The following is a 20,874-nucleotide window of genomic DNA, read 5'->3' as shown; positions in this document are numbered from 1 at the left end:
TAGCTCACGAAAGCTTATGCTCTAATAAATTTGTTAGTCTCTAAGGTGCCACAAGTACTCCTTTTCTTTTTGCGAATACAGACTAACACGGCTGCTACTCTGAAACCTGTCATTATGCAAAAGATTCTAGTAGACAGACAATCAATGCTTAAGAAGATTTTAAAGATATGGAAAAAAATCCTCAGCTCCTTGCTCAGTTCATAGGCAAAATTTCCATTGAAGTTAATGACATTTTTGCCTGAGTAAGGTCCTCAGGATTTTGTCCAGAACTGTATACACAACAGGACAGCAGCCCCACTACCATCCTCCCTACATTCAGTCATCAGCTTCCATAATGAAGAACTGGATATTCCCATCCTCCTTGTCACGCACAAATGCTTCCAAACCTGTCAAGTCTGCTACCACATGAATTCCGTTCAAAGAAGAGTCTGCTCAAAGGGCTAGATCCTACAATCCTAATTCAGACAAAATTCTATCTATCAAGAATCTATCCTTATATGACTTTGATATCTCACTGAATCTGGACTTGAATCATAGCTCCAACGGAGAAAACCCTCATATATACACCCATCATCTTTTCTTTTCAAGTTTCCTGAGAGAGAAAAAAATACTGAAAGCCTGTTAGATACAAGGTAAAAGATATATAACATTTTAATCTTATTTCAGATCAATTAACTACACTGAAAAATTTAAAAGTACAATTTTATAACTGAGAACAAAATAATCCACTTTACTTTTATGACACAAGAGATTTGTACATGTTCACGTTACGTTGCTGTAGGCTCAAAGCTCCCATAACTCACTTACTAGTAGACTAGGTTGATTGGGACACTCGCTAAAATATTTTTAACAAAATGCTGGCCAAGGAGACAGAAAATCATCGGAATGCATCCGATGAAGTGAGCTGTAGCTCACGAAAGCTTATGCTCAAATAAATTTGTTAGTCTCTAAGGTGCCACAAGTACTCCTTTTCTTTTTGAGAAAATCATTTGTCATTGTTTAGGATTTCTTGGTTGGTGCTTCATGTCATCAGCAAGAGCAGCTCCAAGTTTGTCTAAAACCTAAAGGAGAAATAAATTACAGTAAAAAATTAGTAATAAAATACTAAGTTTGCAGTTTTGTTGTAGCTGTGTTGGTCCCAGGATATTAGAGAGTCTAGGTGGGTGAGTAACGTTTTTTATTGTATCAATAAAAAAGAGACAATAGCTTGTCTCTTTAACCTACAAAAGTTGGTCCAATAAAAAAACGTTACTCACCGACCTTGTCTCAGTAAATATTTTAAACATACTATAGTATGGCTGATCCAGAGGTCGCATCTTATTTCAACATGTTGCCATGCAGAACTATCTCAATCTTGGTTCCCAAGCTCATCTTTCTGCTGTTGGGCTAGAACGATCTGAGGCAGCAGCATGCTCATTCCCTGAGGCAATGTAAGCAATTTACGTTATTCTTTAGCAGAATCCTCTGTGTGACACATGGAACAATACAGACAATCACCAAAGGAAGGTGATTCCAGCCCTCCTTTAGTGGCATTGAAAGTCATACAATAAGAGAACTTGTCCCGATGTTCCTCCAACTTTATCCATTTCATGGGATACTTTCATCAGACACAGATTTCCTTATGTGCTCTTGTCAGCTTTATGTAGAACTTCTTAATTATATGATGCTGAAAAACCTCAGTCAGGGAAAATCATTAACATATATGTTACAATCTAGCTAGAAATATTATTTAAGAAAGTTATTCCTTCTCCGTGATGACATTTTTTCAATCCATCATTCCAGCAGCCATTTAAAACTTTTTGTTCTGAACTAAATTAAATATTTCAATTGAAACAGAAATCATCTCAGGCATTGGCACCCTGACAGCAGGATTGTCTGGCTATGTAGACTCCCTCCTCAGGCCCTACGTTACCAGCACTCCCAGCCATTTTCGAGACACCACTGACTTCCTGAGGAAACTACAGTCCATTGGTGATCTTCCTAAAAACACCATCCTAGCCACTATGGATGTAGAAGCCCTCTACACCAACATTCCACACAAAGATGGACTACAAGCCGTCAGGAACAGTATCCCCGATAATGTCACGGCTAACCTGGTGGCTGAACTTTGTGACTTTGTCCTCACCCATAACTATTTCACATTTGGGGACAATGTATACCTTCAAATCAGCGGCACTGCGATGGGTACCCGCATGGCCCCACAGTATGCCAACATTTTTATGGCTGACTTAGAACAACGCTTCCTCAGCTCTCGTCCCCTAATGCCCCTACTCTACTTGTGCTACATTGATGACATCTTCATCATCTGGACCCATGGAAAAGAAGCCCTTGAGGAATTCCACCATGATTTCAACAATTTCCATCCCACCATCAACCTCAGCCTGGACCAGTCCACACAAGAGATCCACTTCCTGGATACTACGGTGCTAATAAGCGATGGTCACATAAACACCACCCTATATCGGAAACCTACTGACCGCTATTCCTACCTACATGCCTCTAGCTTTCATCCAGATCATACCACACGATCCATTGTCTACAGCCAAGCTCTACGATATAACCGCATTTGCTCCAACCCCTCAGACAGAGACAAACACCTACAAGATCTCTATCATGCATTCCTACAACTACAATACCCACCTGCTGAAGTGAAGAAACAGATTGACAGAGCCAGAAGAGTACCCAGAAGTCACCTACTACAGGACAGGCCCAACAAAGAAAATAACAGAACGCCACTAGCCATCACCTTCAGCCCCCAACTAAAACCTCTCCAACGCATCATCAAGGATCTACAACCTATCCTGAAGGATGACCCATCACTCTCACAGATCTTGGGAGACAGGCCAATCCTTGCTTACAGACAGCCCCCCAATCTGAAGCAAATACTCACAAGCAACCACACACCACACAACAGAACCACTAACCCAGGAACCTAACCTTGCAACAAAGCCCGTTGCCAACTCTGTCCACATATCTATTCAGGGGATACCATCATAGGGCCTAATCACATCAGCCACACTATCGGAGGCTCGTTCACCTGCGCATCTACCAATGTGATATATGCCATCATGTGCCAGCAATGCCCCTCTGCCATGTACATTGGTCAAACTGGACAGTCTCTACGTAAAAGAATGAATGGACACAAATCAGATGTCAAGAATTATAACATTCAAAAACCAGTTGGAGAACTTCAATCTCTCTGGTCACTCGATTACAGACCTAAGAGTGGCTATCCTTCAACAAAAAAGCTTCAAAAACAGACTCCAGAGAGAGACTGCTGAATTGGAATTAATTTGCAAACTGGTACAATTAACTTAGGCTTGAATAGAGACTGGGAATGGATGAGTCATTACACAAAGTAAAACTATTCCCCCATTTCTCCCCCCCCCCACCCCACCCCACCCCCCACTGTTCCTCAGATATTCTTGTTAACTGCTGGAAATAGCCTACCTTGTTTGTCACCATGAAAGGTTTTCCTCCTTTCCCCCCCCTGCAGCTGGAGATGGCTTATCTTAAGTGATCACTCTCCTTACAGTGTGTATGATAAACCCATTGTTTCATGTTCTCTCTGTGTGTGTATCAATCTCCCCTCTGTTTTTTCCACCAAATGCATCCTATGAAGTGAGCTGTAGCTCACGAAAGCTTATGCTCTAATAAATTTGTTAGTCTCTAAGGTGCCACAAGTACTCCTTTTCTTTTTGCGAATACAGACTAACACGGCTGCTACTCTGAAACCAGAAATTATAGAGGAGCTGGGTGCACAGTGCTCAATCCATATAGAATTCCCACTAGAAATCCTGTGTATGGAGCACCTACAAAATCAGACCAATAAAGACACAAGAATTCCTGTAGGATCATTAACTTACATTGGCACCTATATACAATTTTTTAAATGATTTTATCTTTTGTCCAAATTCATGTTGAAACAAATCCCCATTAAACTTCAACAGGAACTGACCCATAGCTTCTAGAAGACTTCTCAGGATTTTGGATAATTTTTCCCCCCACCCACAATCCATACCACACAAGACCCTATGCACTGAAGGACATGATTTTCACAAGTATTGACCAGCCAAAACTCAATGGGATCAGTGGGCGCTCAGCACCGTTTAAAATCAAGCCCTAGGTGCTTAAATGGGGCATAGTATACAAAAAGACACTCTCATTCAGGTAAGAATGTTGTATAGATCATATCACTAAGTAATTAGATTAATGACAGATGAATCCATTAATATCGATGTATACTTTGAGGTTGTAAAGTGTTTATATACATAAAAGTATCATTAGTACAGTGAGTGCAATTTAAAATTCAGCATTTACTGTTCTGCAATACCATATATATTATTCTCAATTACCACAGGAAGATGTAAATGCTGAAGTTTTTAAAACAGCACCCACTCTATTATTTTAATGACTCAGGCCCTGATCCTACAAAGATTAATACGTGTGCTTAACTTTACACACTGTTTATCTCAGTGAAGTCAATAGGACAATTCACAGTTTAAAGTTAAGTACGAGTCAGAATGACTGGGGCCTTAATTAAGAGAAATGAGAGCGGCGCTACTGAATTAGTGTTCTATCTTTAATTTGTACTGAAATAATTATTTAAGAGTTTTTATAACTTTTGTATAAAAAAGTCCCCTTGGGTTGAAAACTGAGAGACATATTCTCAGATCCAAAAGCATTTTCTCTGTAATAGTTTTGCATATAAAACCAATATATTACTTTTCTATTATGTTGCACTTTTACAACTGAGAAACATTTATTTTTAAAATAGGGACCTGGAATTCAAGATTGATGTGTATTGATCACTGTAGGCCCCAATCCTTCAGGGATGCACCACATGGACAAAGTGGTGTGCCCACACAGGTCACTTTGCAAGATGCAAGCCTTAATTTCTACTTTTATTGTCAAAGTGAGTAACAGTATTGCGCCCAGCTTACCAAGCGATCCAGATCGCTCAGCATCAGGGTGATCTGTCCTCTTTATTATTTACCATTCTCCCAATTTTTGTGTCATCTGCAATCTTTATCAGTGATAATTTTATGCTTTCTTCCAGGTCATTAATAAAAATATTAAATAACAAAGGGCCAAGAACCAGTCCCTAAGGGACCCCACTAGAAACACAGTCATACTATGATGATTCCCCATTTACAGATGCATGTTGAGACCTATCAGTTAGCCAACTTTTAATCCATTTAATGCGTGACATGTTAATTTTATATCTTTCTATTTTTTAATCAAATTATCACTAGGTACCCACTCAAATGCCTTTATCTCTCTCTTTCAGATACTTATATGGCCTCCATTACCATACTGTCTAAGCATCTTACAATCTTTAATGTTTTTATCCTCACAACACCCTATGAGACAGGGAAGTACTATTATCACTCAATTTACAGATGGGGAACTGAGGCACAGAAAGAGAGACTAAGAGTTAATCTTTACCCATGAAAATAAATCTGAAATAAGATAGGATGTGAATTTAAAGCCGATTCCTGATTAACTCCACGTGCAGATGTTTTTATTCTGAAATAAGAACATCCACACATGGAGTTAATCAGGAACAGCTATTCCAGAATAACTCCCTGTGTTCACAAGCACTAAGTGACCTGCCCAAGACCATATAGGGAGTCTGTGGCAGAGCTGGCAATTGAACCCAAATCTGCTGAGTCCCAGACTAGCACCCTAACCACTGGACCGTCCTTCAAAGATCCAGATCACAAAATCTGAACCCCATCACCCCAGTACAAATCCCAAAAAATATTTAAACCTTTACAGAGTTTCAAATGAGAGTTTTAACCTTAACAATGATAATACAAAATCATAATACTTTGCACATATACTGCTCCGATTCAAAGCACCGGACAAACATTAATTTACCCCCGTCCGTGGGTATTGCCACATTTTACAGAGAAAACTGAAGCACATCGGGGTTAAGTGACTTGCCCAAATTCAGGTCAGTGGCAGAGCCTGGATGAGAAATCATGACTCCTGCTTCTCAGCTGTCCCCTTAGCCCACACCTCCCTCCCGGTCCCCGGGGAATTAGTCGTAACCCCCCCAACTTCACTCCTGCCAGCCGTGGCCTGCCACTGCCCCGTGCACCCTCATATGGCACCTACCAGCGTCACCAAAAGCCATTCCCCAGCCACCTTCCACCCACTGGCACCTGCAGGCAGCACCCTCCAAATCCCTGCTCCTCCCTCTCTGCCCTCAGGCCACTGGCGGCCCCCTTCCCTCTCAACCCCTCAGCCCCACCCACTCTTCCTCACACCCTGCCTGCCGCCGCTCCAGCCCCGCGCGCCCCAGCTCCTCTCCTTCCTCCCCCCGCCCCACAACTCCCCCTTTCCCCCTCCTCACCAGCGGCCCCCCCCGCCCCCGCGGGCTCGGCGGCTCGCCGGACGCAGGGCCTGAGCCTTGTTGCCAGGGCGACAGACGGCGCCGGGCCTTCCTCCTGCTCCTCCCCAGCTCCTCCTCTTCCCCCCGCCGGTAGCTGCTGCTGCCGCCGCCCCCGCCCCCAACCTAGCCCAGGCGTCAGCGATGGAGGCCCTGGGAGGCCGCGGCCCGGGCAGCGGGGCTGGGCGCGGAGCCCCGGCCGCGTTATGAGCGGTAAGGCTGCGGGGCCGGGCGGATTCGGCCCTGACCCGTGCTGCGGCGGATCTGCCCCCGGCTCCGACCTCGGGCCGTGTAAACGGGGATCGGGCCCTCGCTGTCTCGTGCCGGGGTGGAAATGGAAAGGGGGGGAGGGCTACCCCGCACAGTTTATCCCCACCCCCCGCCGCCTTATCTGGGGTTCAGATGGGAGGGGGGGATTTGTCCCCCATCCTCCGGGCACAAGGAAGGGGGGCATTTGCCCCTCCCTGTCTGCCCTCCATCCCCCTGCCCGGGGAGGAAGGTGGAAGGGGAATTAGCCCCTTACTGTCTGCCCCAGTCCCACCCCTGGGGGGAGATGAAAGGGGGCATTTACCTCTCACCCACTCGCCTAGGTTGGCACAGGAGGGTCTGTCCCTGCTGGGAAGGGAAAGCGGGGAGTGGCACTCCTCTAGGTGCTCTTTTCTTCATAACAATATTTACCAGGGATAGGCGTCTTTGCCTTGGGAGGAACTCAGCAGTGCAGCAGGGTGACCTTCTGATGTGATGGTGTCAGGCCAGGATGCCGTGTTGGCTCATCACTCCACACTGGGACAGACAGATGTTTTGCAGGCTAGACAGCTGGCTTCAGAACCTCTGTTTGCAGGACGCCATTTCTGATGCACCCCATATGGAGCATCCCATAAACTCAGGCCTGGGTAGGAGGATCTGACATGCTGAAAAAGTAAAATTTAAAGAGAATTTTGGAAAAAAATCTGATTTGGTCAGTGTTCAGAAAGTAGATTTGAGATCCATTAATTAAAATACAAAATGTTTTAATATATATATATATATATATATATATATATATATATATAATATAATATTAGGGTGCCGATTAAATACTTAAATTAGGAAGTGAAAAGAATTCTCATAGTAACATTAACTCAGCCATATTGTGCATTCTATATGTTTTATAGTATGATTTAATAATAAATGCAGTTATTTTTAAAGTTCTCTAAACAGGTAAACTGCCATGGGCTGATTCTGCAAAGCCTTACTACTAAGCATAGCACCTCTATTAAAACAATGGAATTACTTACAGTATAGGAACTACTTTGTACTTTTGCAGGAGCAGGTCATAAACCACCAAATCAAGAGTGCTAATTAAATTAATCAATTTTTGCAACATAAATGTTAAGGGCCTGATCCTCCAAACCAGTGGATGAGAAACTTTATTCATACACTAAAGTGTTCCTGTTGACTTCAGCTTATCGAATTACTCACACACGCTAAGTACAGTACATGAATTTTTGCAAGACTGAGGCCTACAATATGATCATAGGACAACAGATAATATGTCCGTAATAGCTCTGAATGTTAGTGAGAAGTTTTACTGTGCATGCAGTTTTTCTTAAATGCTAATAACTCAAGTTTTTGTTTTTGTTTTTTTTTTTACAAATTAGCAGAATCTAGTTTTGTTTCAAATGTTAAGCCTTTGCTAATGTAGATATGTGCACAAATAGCATATTGAGATTTTCTTGCAATTCAGATTGTATGTTTTTCATGCTTGCATAACTGAAAAATAGGTCAAGAGATTTTACTCAAACTTTCCTACATGTCCAACAAAAAAAAAAAAGCATTTTTGAGAAAATGGTGAGCAACTGAAAAAGGTTTATAATGAAAATCCCAACTAAACCACAACTGTAGTGTTTGCTACAGATAAATATTGTAAAAATACTTTGCCCTTCTGTGCTATCCAGTAATCTCAAAACACATTACAAAGAATATCTAATGAAACATTACACCATTTCTGGGAAGTATATAAGAACTATTATACCCATTTGACAGATGGGGAGACTGAGGCACAGAAATGAAATGAATTGCAAAGGGACACAGTGAGTAAATGACAGCACTTGGAATAAAACTCAGATTTCTTGCTCTAACCATTGGACCACTCTTTACTGTCTGCAGTTGCCTTTGGACCTAGATTCTCTACCAACCCTAACCCAGTCCCACACATTTGCTCTTTATTTCCTGCTTTCTTCTCCCCCCAGGATTACATTGCCTATGCAAAGCCCCCATATGGTCCAGGCTTTTCCCAGTGCCTTTTAAAAAGTGGATTAACCTGGTTCCACTCACTTCCCCGACAGGATAATCTCTTTTGGTAATCCCGTAATGGCATTCTGTTTTCAGTACTCACTGGATTTTGATTAGACTCGTCTGTGTCTAAATACGTGCCATTTTATGGATGCTTAAATGTGCAGGTCCCATCCCCCACCTTTATTATTTCCTTCTTAATCTCATGATGGTTCCCCACTTTTTTCTATAAACATATATATCATGTTAAAACTTCCGCTGTACAAGCTAGTGCCTGTCTCCTCCTATTCAGCTGGGTGCTTTCTAATTTTCAGTGTAGCTTTGGCTGTTCCAGACTGTATGTGTGGCAGCCCATTGAGGGTTACAGTATACATCATTGAATGAGAGTAAGTTAATGGATGCTGTGAGCAATTCACACAGAGGCTTCTCATTAAGGTAAGGGGTGGGAGCTTAAAATACAAACCTCCAGAGCTAAAGAACCCAGTATTTGTATATCTATCACTGTACCAGTGGTCTATGTATCTAGATCATCAGGATGGCCAAAAGGCTGTGTATTTCAGAGAGACAATTCTCTTTTCCTAACTGAATGGAACACTGCTCCTTTAAAACTGGCTTTTCCCCCCCCCCCTCCCCTTTAGGAGACATAGCAGTGAGACAAAAGAATCTGGACCAGAGAAAGATCAATTCAACGCCATGCAATCAAATTGCACTCATCTCCACAATGCCCCTGGAAGTGGTGATGTTCCCTCGTCTTCTCAGAGTGCCTATACAGCAGGGCTGCCAGGAGAAGGCTCTTGCCACCATACTGGAGATGTTCACATCCAGCTAAGTTCTGCCTTGGGAGAAGCTGGGGAAAACCCCAGTTTCAGGCACATTCGATCAGGTTCCCAGGGCCGTTCACATGGCCACTCCCACAATGAAGCGAGGGGGTCTGAAGATTCCACCTTAGATTCAGAGGAACACAGTGGCAGCTCCATCTCTGAGCTCAGATATCTCCTCCAGTGGCTGCACAAAAGTCTTCCATACATCTTGATTCTGTGTATCAAACTGACCATGCAGCATATAATCGGTAGAGTATAACAGAGTATGGTATGAGGGAACCAGCCCTTTTTTCCTGCATTCAATCCTGCTTTTGAGCGTGCCTGAAGTATAATTTGATTTACTTTTAACTTTATTTTAATTTCATTTCTTCACTGGAAGGAGAAATTTCCTATAAGAGATTTCAATCACTTAATCTGTTTTTCTTTTGTTAGCATATACAATATAGCTTAATTATTTTAGCTTGATTGCCTGAACTGTTAAAATTGTATTCTGTTATTGCAAGTACTTGTGAGAAGTGCACTTATTTTGCTCTTATTTTATTTTAATCCAGTTTCATATTTTCCTCCATATAACTGACCCATTTTTCCTAATAGGCATTTCTCTTGGAATTGGGCTGCTAACAACTTTTATGTATGCAAACAAAAGCATTGTAAATCAGGTTTTTCTAAGAGTAAGTATTGCCCGTTGCAACGAAGTTGAAGTGTTTTTACGTTAACTATTACCCAAGACTTTCATGCATCAGTTTTTGAGAGAAATGTGAAATGATTTATATTAATTTAGTAAACAAAACAGATAAATATCATAGGATTTTTGAGATGTAAATGTTTTAGCTATCAATAAAATTTACACACTTCTAAACCTGACTTAGCATTTGTCAGAGAAGCATACTTTGCAAATTTAAAATAAAATATTGGTACAATCTCTTTTTCTGACTTTGCATATCAAAATGCCTGACAATGCTTCTGCCATAATGAGACAGAAATTCTTAACTGTATTTTAAGAATGGTTAAAACTACTGTTTCATATGCAGAGTATCTGTTATGATGGCACAGGGGTTATTGAGAATTTTGTTACTTAGAAAAGCGGTTGAGGAGATATAGATATATATCTATCTCCTCAATCGCTTTTCTAAGAACAAAATGAAATGAACGCCCAAGCAGTAACACTTTTGCTTGGGCGTTCACCCCATTAAAGGTTTCAGAGTAGCAGTTGTGTTAGTCTGTATCCGCAAAAAGAAAAGGAGGACTTGTGGCACCTTAGAGACTAACAAATTTATTTGAGCATAAGCTTTCGTGAGCTACTTTCCACTGAATGCATCCAATGAAGCGAGCTGTAGCTCACGACATTGGATGCATTCAGTGGAAAGTAGCTCACGAAAGCTTATGCTCAAATAAATTTGTTAGTCTCTAAGGTGCCACAAGTCCTCCTTGTCTTTTCACCCCATTAAAGTGCATGGAGATCTGTGTGAGCACAATGATCTGCCCTTGAACTACTTCTTCATGGTGTAAAGTAACATAGCAGCATCTTGTATTAGTGACTGTGTTCAAATACTGCAGTTCTAGTTTTATTGAGTGTGAAAGAAATTAACTTGAGACTTAAAAAAAAATCAAAGTAACAGAAAACTATTACATTTTTAATGTGTATCTTACAGGAAAGGTGCTCCAAGTTGCAATGTGCTTGGGTACTGATATTCCTAACCGGGTCATCTCTCCTCTTGTATTATACCTTTCACTCTCAGTCACTTTATTACAGGTAATTAGCAGAACATCTATGTTATGTTAGTCACTTTAAATGAAATGTCATTTCTTGTGAAAATCTCATCTTTGTTCCTGGCATTTTTTTTTAAGAGAATCAAGAAGTTGGCTTCACTTAACACAAATAAACAAACAAACAGATAAATAAATAATGGGCCCAGTCCTGCAAAGCCTTACTGCAGAACACTCATGTGAAAAAGGGTTTGCAAGATTAGGCCCTGTGTCTGGGGTTCACTGGCTCAACTTGGGTTTGATTCTCAGCCTGTCACCCCTTGGTGTGGGAGTACTGGGGATACAGTGCCATAAGTCTCTAGCAGGGCATGTGTCTAAGTTTCTTCTCTCACTAGTGTACAACAACCCCGCTAACTGATTAAGGGGCAACATTGGCAGAATGGGAAAGGGAGCAAGTACTTGTATGGCAGGATGATGGTTACGATGCAGATGTAAAGTGGATTCGAAATGGGGAGCTCTTCATGGATGACAAAAGCTCTCTCTTTCCCGCTCCTTCTAGAGGAAAACATTACACTATCTAAACATGCTTTTTTAAAAAAACAAAAAAAGTACCATTTTAAATGAAACCGTACGCTAATATCCATTCATGGTGTGTACCTCTGGAGAGCGTACCCTTGTAATTTTAGATATTTCTTTTTGTAGCTTAATCTTTTTAAAACCTACTGTGGATTTTATGAACTTCTGGGAGGTACTTTGGATCGTGGGAATCACAGACTTTATTCTGAAATTCCTTTTCATGGACTTCAAATGCTTTATTCTCTTGGTGCCTTCTTTTATGATGTCTTTTAAATCCAAGGTAAGAAAATAATCTATACTTAGCTTTAGCATGAACATCCTTTTACAGTACAATCAGCCAGTCATGAATTCCACCTAGAGGAACATTTTTCTTAATTAAAGCTCTGCACATTATCTGTCAATGCAGGGGAAGGAAAAAACCATTCTCAACTATTTTTGAGCACAGTTGTGCACCCATTTTATAGTAATTTAATCTAGACCACATTTCCTTAGTTTGGTTATGAGAATGTCATGTGAGACTGCGAAGCCTTACTAAAATCAAGATATGTTACATCTACTGCTTTCCCCTATCCACCAGGCCCAGTAACTCTTTTAAAGAAAGAAATTAGGTTGGTTTGGCATGATTTGTTCTTGACAAATCCATGATGGTTATTCCTTATTGTATTGTCCTCTAGGTGCTTATAAACCGATTGCAAAACTGTTTTAAAAGGGAGGGCATGGAGCTTTTAAAGAACACAAAGTAACTTGTGGGGGAAGTAAATGGAGTTTTGATTTACATGTGGTTGTAAAAGAAAAGGCCTTTTCTTAAGCCCCGTTTTTCTCAGCATTATACATGCAGACAATTTTTAACTGAAAATTGATCTAAAATTAATTTTTCTGTTTGCATTTTTCGTGTAACTTTTCCTCTTTTTTTAATGTTTATGAAAGCAAGACTGATAACAGTGGTAAGTAGGTAGGCACTCTGCAAAGGCACCCCTATTCTGATCTTTTGTAGCTTGGTTTTTCTGGCCTTCTCTTGAGCAGAGCCTGCCAGTTATGCAGCTGTTTTAGGATAGTTGACAAATGTCAACTAAGGACTTGCCAAAGATCATCAGTTTTGTTTTTTGTCTTGACACCTGACTCTAATTGGTGAAGTGTTAGTGAATTAACCCATGATAAAACTTCTTTTTAACTCCTTTTTAAAAATCATGATCTTGACCCCATTTTTTAGGAGTTTAATGTAATACCATGCTGTTTTGTAACTCTTACATGTATGGGATTTTAATGACTCATGTTTCCAAACAGTATTTCAGATCTGTTGAGTCACTAGTTAAGATATAATGAGGGATAAATATTAAAAAGAGATAAATATATAGAAAAGATGCATTAACTTTAAATTATCTGTATTTTAAATGTATTTTTACATATTCCTCTTGTTGTTCCTAGGGCTACTGGTATATGCTGTTAGAAGAATTCTGCCAGTATTACCGTACATTCGTCCCCATACCAATTTGGTTTCGTTATCTTATTGGCTATAGGGAGCTGGACAATGTACTGGGGTGGAGTCTTGGTGTATTGCTAGGTCTGATCTACTTCATCCTAAAAGTATGTAAATGTTATCCTTCCTCTGTATTTTAATGTATTAAAATGATACTGCAGTAATTACCAGAGAAGAGATGTAGACATACAAATTAATGTATTCTGAAATATTCCCCAGAGTTTGAGCTGACTTGCTGGTTTAATACAGCCTTCCAAAATCAATATAAAATTTTGCTAGATCAGGCACTAAATCTATTCACCCTCCCTTTGAAGGATGATTAGAAAACTAATGATGTTTTACACAGTCCAAAAATTGCTAGGAATAGGAATTCTGTCTGAACGAGTTGTTAATGCCAGGATGGCTAATATGTTTTGTGTCCTTCAAGCTAAGATCTACTGGGTTGCTCTCACTGTTGGAGAGTTCAAGTTCTGAATTTCACTTTAACACAGCAAGCACTAGGGCATTCTGAGGGTGAAGGGCCTGAGCCTCTAGTACCTGCTGTATCTGGGAGATCTGCCGGAGCCTGAGTTTGGTAAACTTCATGGCACTATTTTTGAGAGGCCTTTTTAATAATAGGGAATCAGGTTGGTGGGAGGTTTTTTGTTCTTGCTTTTTGTTAATTAGAGACTTCTGTTATTCTGTTTGTTTGTTGTAATTTTGCTGTAGAGTGCCCATGTGCCTTGGTACAGTCAATATAAATTTCTAAATAGAAATTTACATCAAATTGAGGTCGCTTTTGTCAAACTCATAAATGGCTTCCAAAATAAAACCAAACTTGAACTAGGGTGGAAAAAAAAATATTAAGAACTTGTGGACAGAATGGGGAGTAATGCACCAAATAATAGTCTTAACTGTTACTTGTAGACTTCTTGTAGGCAGTATGTAAACAAATTGCCATGGGAGATGGGCAGAATTCCAGTTAATGAAACCATCTCCTTTTGGAAAATCTTGCATTATGTAAAATTGTTGCTTTGGGCTTCCATTCCACTATTTTAACTTGTCAGCTTAATCTGTTTTTCCTTAACATGGCTTAAAACCTCCCCAGTCACAAAGGGAAGTTGGGTATCAACTTCCATCGACTTTCAGTGTAGTCGGGTACCTAACTCTCCTTTCAGAGTAGCAGCCGTGTTAGTCTGTATTCGCAAAAAGAAAAGGAGTACTTGTGGCACCTTAGAGACTAACAAATTTATTAGAGCATAAGCTTTCGTGAGCTACAGCTCACTTCATCGGATGCATCCGATGAAGTGAGCTGTAGCTCACGAAAGCTTATGCCCTAATAAATTCGTTAGTCTCTAAGGTGCCACAAGTACTCCTTAACTCTCCTTTGTCTCTTTGATACTATTCTACTCTGTGCTTATACTAGGCATATCCAAAACTATCTTGGTTTGGTACAGTTTATATATAACACAGCAGCTGTGTTCTATTGTTTACTATACACATGCAAAATTAAAAGATCATTATGTTAAAAGAACATTATTAAGATTGCAAAATCAAGTACTCACAAGTTAGGCAATGCTAGATATAAAGTTGCCTGTGCCACCTTAGTTTGGCCCCCTTGTGTATATGCACTGTGATACAGTCTTTAATTACATGATCTCTTACTATTTTTTTCCAGTAAGGACAGACTCTTCTGAGATATTAGCTGCTGAAATCTAAGAAGTCTCTACTGAGCATACATGAACTATAATTTTTAAAGGCATATAATTTGGCCAAATATGAATACATTTTCTTGGGGATGGCAGAAGGCACATCCCTGACACAAAGACATTTCGCTGCCAAATTGCAAGTCCCTCCTCCAAAACATGGGGGAGCGAGAGCATCTCAAAAAAAAAAGTTACCAGAATTTTTGTAACATGGGCAAAACAATATATTTTACCCTAGTCTCATTTTTGGAAAAGCTGAACCATTTTGGTTGAAATTTTGCATGAGAGGCAGACACCCAGCATGGAAAATTTCAGACTTAACAGTTAAAATTTGACAAAGTTTATAAGCAACCAAAAGCATAGCTTTAAAAAGGGGAAGTGTTGGGCAACTCAGTAACAAGTAGAGCTACCAGTTCCACCTATAATTATTTCATTACCAGACTAAAAATAAAACATTGAAGGCCAAATGTGCAAAGCGTTGCATGGAATTTTAGCACTGAGGCTCTTCACTTCAAAACCTGCAGAAAGTTTGAAAATCTAGCTCTTGGAAATAAATATTAAGCATAATTTTGTTTTTCTTTTCTCAATTTCAGCTTTTGAGCCTTTTTGGACATCTGAGAAACTTTAGACAGGTTTTGCGGATATTTTGTACACAACCAGTGAGTATTGGATTCTCTGAAACAACAAAGTGACAAATGTGGCTTCCACAAAAATAATTCTTCTTGAAGATAGCTTTTTCCTGTGTACTAGTTGATCACATTGTGTTCTTTTAGTTACATGGAGTTCAACTTCCAAAGTAATCCCACTGTTTGTTCCCTTCTTACAGTTTCTTACACTGTAAAATTTAATTTCTCAGCTTCACAATCATGGGCCGACCTGAAGTCACTTTAAAAGTGATCAGTTTTTTTATTGTAAGCAGCATCTTGAGGTAAACTATTTGAATACCATGTAAATAAAGTATGATGTAAAGAATATATTTTAAAACTGGGAAAAATATTTGTTTGACTCACATCTGCAAGAGCAAAGTAGCAAACCTTTACTCATTAGCAACTAACTGAAATATACCAGAGTAAGACCCAGATCTTGGCAAAATAACTGAATAAATAGATATTCCATTCAGAATAAAAAATTAATCTTTTTCTAGAATAGTGGATGGTTGATAAAATGTATTGTAATTTAATCTAGAGCCTGCTGTGCATGTACCAGAATATATAGGAGGATTTTTGACATGTAATTAGATTAATGCTAAAAGACCTTACATAGTCTGTGTAAGCAATACTCTCTTAACAGTAAGTGATGTGTTTTCATTCTGGTCAATGTGTAACAGCTCATGACAGAATTTTGTAGCAAATTACTTTCAAAGTCCCCACATAGTGTGCTCAGTAGATTATACCCAAATACCACCTTGTCCTGGAGCATGTATGTGTCAATATAGCATGTATGTGTCAATATAATCCTAAGGATTGAAACACCTAACATCCTGTTACCCCAGGGATTTTCTAGTTTCCCCTCTAACCACACCCTTTCAGTCTTCCTTATCCTTTTCTGGATCTTAACATCTGCTGTAAAAATCTCTTTTTTTAACAGCACTATGGGGTGACAGCTAGCAAGAGACAGTGTTCTGAAGCAGATGATATTTGTTCAATATGCCAAGCTGAATTTCAAAAGCCTATTCTTCTAATCTGTCAGGTAATTCTAAAGAGATTTTGAATTGGAGAATCACAATGTGGGAGGAGGCTTCTGTTCTGAAACTTTGTGACTCAAACTGATGTTGACAGTGTCAATTGGAAAGTAGCAACAGGTTTATGGAAAAAACTTGTAGATGCTTGTGAATGGGAAACTCCCTTTTGATGGAAGAGTATTGTAAGTCTTGCTAGCTTGTGTATATTTGCCTGCAACTTTTTTTTTAAAATGTTTGAAATTTTATATTATATGCTAAAGACAGCAGCTTTCAGTACTATATTGTATGGGAACAGTTTAATACTAGCAAGTATTCAACAAGGGATTGGGACACTTATATGGATAAAAGAATATACAGTGTTGATAACAAATTTTGGAAGAGTTTAAATTTCATGCTTCAAAGACTAAAGAAATATCTAACTACTATGGATTAGGAGAGTTTTTTTGCACCTTCCCCTAAAGCGTATAGTGTTTCTGTAGTCAGAAACAACATACTGGACTAGCTGGACCATGAATCTGATTTAATATGGCAATTCCTATGTTTCTGAGGAGATTTGAAGACACTATACACTTGGGGTAGAAAAAGCATATCAACTTGTTTTCACTTGATTGCACTGTCTATGCAGTACTTCACTCCTGTCCATGTACTTCTAGAATCCTTGCAAGTCTTCATACTGCTGATGCTTTGCAAAGATTTTTTTTTTTTTAAATAAAGTAATTGCTGTTGCTACAGGTAGGGTTGGTAGCACAGTCTATTGTTAAGATTGCCCAACATTTCCCATTATACGACCTTGTTTTCAGTTGCTTTTAACTTGCAAAACTTTAACCGTTTGGGATGAAATTTTCCATGTTGGGTGTCTGCTTCAAGCTGATTTTTGTTTGTTCATTTGTTTTTGAAAATTTCAGCCAAAACAATCCAGCCCCTTCTGAGAATGAGGCTAGGGGAAAATACATTTGTTAAAAAAAATTCCGGTGAACTTTTCTTTTAGTGGCTGTCTAGCTCCCTTGTGCTTTGGAGCAGAAACTCTAAATTTGTCAGGGGGTTGCCTTTGTGACAGGGATGTACCTGTTGCTCTCCCTGTGAAAATCTGCTCAGGGCTCAGGAGGACATTTTCCTGCAATTGCAACTCGGGGCTGCTGCCAGGGCTGTGTCTGGGTCCGGGCACCTGAACTGAGTGCAAGGAGCCTGTCTTTCCTGTGCTCTCAGTGACCCCTCTTCTGGATCTAGGCAACAGGGAGGATGAAACCACCTAATTTGAAAGCAGGCGGGTGGGATAAGAGCTTGACTTGCAAGAGGTGTAGATTGGCACAAGGAGCATAGGGGTGGGGAAGAGAGGAGAATGGAGTTAGGGTGGGAGAATAGATTGGGATTGGAGGTTGGCAGGGGGAGAGCGAAACTTGGACTGGGAGCTAGGGTAGGGGGATACTGGAACTGAACCAGTGGGGCCAGTAAAAAGAGGAGAGAGGGAGACAAATGTGAGGTTCCAGAGTGTAGGAGTCAGAACTGGGACTGTTTGTACCAAAGAGTGGAGGAACACTAAGATTGGGACTGGAAGGTAGTGCAGATGAGCAACGTGTATGCAGGGAGACACAGATTAGATTAGGAACTAGGGTAAGAAGGAGCTGGGAATGGCTGGACAAGGAGAGTGGGCCTAGGATGAAAAGCCTGAGAAAAGGAGTCTAGGGCTAGGTAGCCAGACCAGAACTGGGTGAGGAGCCAGTATTGGGGCGTAGACAGGCACTGGGACCAAGAGGAGCAGATAGGTCAGAAGGGGCCACACTTGGTGGGGCAATGGGTGGAAGTTTGTGCCCACTAGGCACTCCTCCAAAGCCAGGAATGGAACCGAGGAGTCACCATTCCTCTTGTGTCAGGGTGTGTTTGATCGCCTCTAGTGCTGGTTCATCTCGAGGAAGACAAACTAGTATTGCTAGCATGTACTCCTTTAACTCTAATTTGCAGAGGTCTTTGAGGTGGATCCTAAAGGTTTTAGAACTGCTGATGAATCACATAGGTGTCATTATGATGCTACATGAGGAAATTTGGGGTTTTTTCAGACTGCTTTTTTAAGTAACACACCAGAAAAATACTACATTAAAGCACACTATTAATGTTGCAAAGTCAAAGGTTCACTGCTCGGAAATGCCACAACATCTGTGCAACTTTGATGTGGCCCTCCCCCCGCCGTTGTGTGTAAGCATCGTGGTACAGTTTTATTATGTGATCACATGCTATTTTTTCCCACAGGATCTCTGCCTCATTTGGTACACAGGATGCACCTGCTCTGGGGATGAATTAGGGTGTAGTTTAAAAACTTGGCCGTAGGATTCTGCATCACTTGTTGCAGAAGTTGGAAGATGTGTAGCAACTGAGGTGGGAGATTGCAGGAATAGAAACAATGGGCTCAAGGGTAAAACAGTTAAATTCTGTACCACAGAGCTTTGCTTTGAATATACAAAGTGCTGTATAATGCGAAGGACTCTTAAAAATCAGGACCTGTGTGTCTCAAATTGGGCACCCTAGATTAGTGGATACCTTAATCCCTCTGTGATGTAGAAAAGCCCATGAGAAAAATAATTCTGTTTTCAGAGCCCAGTTCAAATAGCATGCAGGAAATAAGGCATAGGGCCACACATCAAACAAGAAAACACAATATTGAATGGCTGCTTATGAAGTGCGCACCATCTGTTCCGTGCACTGAATGAGGCAAAAAATAGTATGTGATCATGTAATTAAATACTATCATAATACTTATGCATAAAGGGGCTGATCAGCGTTGCACAGGTAACCTTACTTCTGGCATTTCCTAAGATCGGAATGCTTGAGTTTACAATTTTTAATTTTTTTTTTAGCTTGGTTTTATATGCAATTATGTAAGTAGAATAGTTTAGCAGACCCATTAATTATTAGGAGAGTAACTAGATTTTTAGTATTCTAAATTGTTTTGAAAAACAGGTTGTAATAAATTAGATTTTTTGTGCTCTTGCAGTTAAAAAAAACATCAAGTACTTGTCATTCTTTTCATTACAGCACATATTTTGTGAAGAATGCATCTCTTTATGGTTCAATAGAGAGAAAACATGTCCACTGTGCAGAACTATTATTTCAGACCATGTTAACAAATGGAAGGATGGAGCCACTTCTGTGCATCTACAGATTTATTAAAACATGTCATACTTTTACTTTTTTTACAGTGTACATTCATTTGAATAAATGTTTTGCAGTTTAATGTGGATACTACTGTGGATGGTAAAGGGACTGTGTTTAAGATTAGCAAAGGACTATCTAAGATCCTCAAGTACTTCTATCAAATGTTCTAAAATTTGAGTTTATTAAAACATAGCATAAATTGAAAACTGCCTTTTCATAGATTAATTCTAAAATTTAAGATTTTTTTTAATGTTCAAAATCCAACACTATGTTGATTTTTCATAATATTTCAGAGAAATGGTCAAGTATTAGAAAATGCTGCACTGTTACTTAGAGCAACTGCTTCACTCATTGTTTTACATGAACATCTACAATAGTTGCAGTGTTCCAAATTGCATTTATTCTTGTATGACTTTACCAAACACAGCAGCTAGAGATGTGGGCTATGATCTTGGGATGCTGAGCACAGACAACTCCTGTGGACTTGAGTGGGAGTTGCAGAGCTACTCATTACACTCAAAGAGTAGGCCTTTTAATGCTGAACCTGATAGTTCAGAAAAATGAGCCCTCTTTTTTTTCCCATGTTAGACCTATGTCATTAACTGTTTTTCATTACATTTTGAGGAATATCATAAGAATTTCCCCACTTAGGTCCATTGCAGATCTATAAGAATCGTTCTCCATCTTATGCTTATCATATAAATTACCCAACCACCGCTGGAAGTTTTTTACTTAATATTTTATAAAGTTTGTATTTTTAAAGCAAATCTTAATACTATATTTTTGTCAAATATATCAGGTAACCAAATTTTCTTAGAGGGGAGAATCTATTTTATATTATATATACAATTTGTAGTGTGCATAGACTATAGAGAATAAATGCAGTTTAAATTCTTTTGGCTGGTGCATGTTCTGTAAGCATAAAGGATTTGTTACTGTTCCACTGATAACAGCAACTTTTAAATATGTGCAACACATGAAAGATTACCATTTGCCCCATAAAACTAGATAATTTTTTCAAAGACAAATGTACTGATGATTAATCTCTACAGTAACTGTGCAACCCTCTGCTTACTAGTCTCTCCTCACCTCTTCCATTCAGACATAAT

At 39.7% G+C, this 20,874-nt stretch overlaps 1 protein-coding gene across 3 annotated transcripts; it reads left to right on the top strand.

The window, feature by feature from the left end:
* Positions 1–6,472: 6,472 nt before the first annotated feature.
* On the top strand, positions 6,473–20,661 carry RNFT1 (ring finger protein, transmembrane 1). Of its 3 annotated transcripts, XM_038375885.2 has the most exons (10): positions 6,512–6,610; positions 8,423–8,469; positions 9,310–9,740; positions 10,087–10,163; positions 11,145–11,245; positions 11,902–12,055; positions 13,201–13,359; positions 15,531–15,596; positions 16,525–16,626; positions 19,646–20,661. In XM_038375885.2, exons 2-10 carry the CDS (start codon positions 8,423–8,425, stop codon positions 19,778–19,780), a joined length of 1,272 nt encoding a protein of 423 aa, XP_038231813.1. In that variant the 5' UTR covers positions 6,512–6,610; the 3' UTR covers positions 19,781–20,661. The 3 variants fall into 3 exon arrangements, with proteins under 3 accessions (XP_038231814.1, XP_038231813.1, XP_043355613.1); XM_038375886.2 differs by lacking the exon at positions 8,423–8,469 and having other exon boundaries at positions 6,473–6,610; XM_043499678.1 differs by lacking the exons at positions 6,512–6,610; positions 8,423–8,469 and adding an exon at positions 8,499–9,106.
* Positions 20,662–20,874: the final 213 nt, after the last annotated feature.

This window comes from Dermochelys coriacea, chromosome 17 (genome assembly GCF_009764565.3).
Source record: "Dermochelys coriacea isolate rDerCor1 chromosome 17, rDerCor1.pri.v4, whole genome shotgun sequence".
NCBI lineage: Eukaryota > Metazoa > Chordata > Testudines > Dermochelyidae > Dermochelys > Dermochelys coriacea.
The sequence above is the reverse complement of the archived record's forward strand: the minus strand, read 5'-3'. Positions and strand labels throughout refer to the sequence as shown.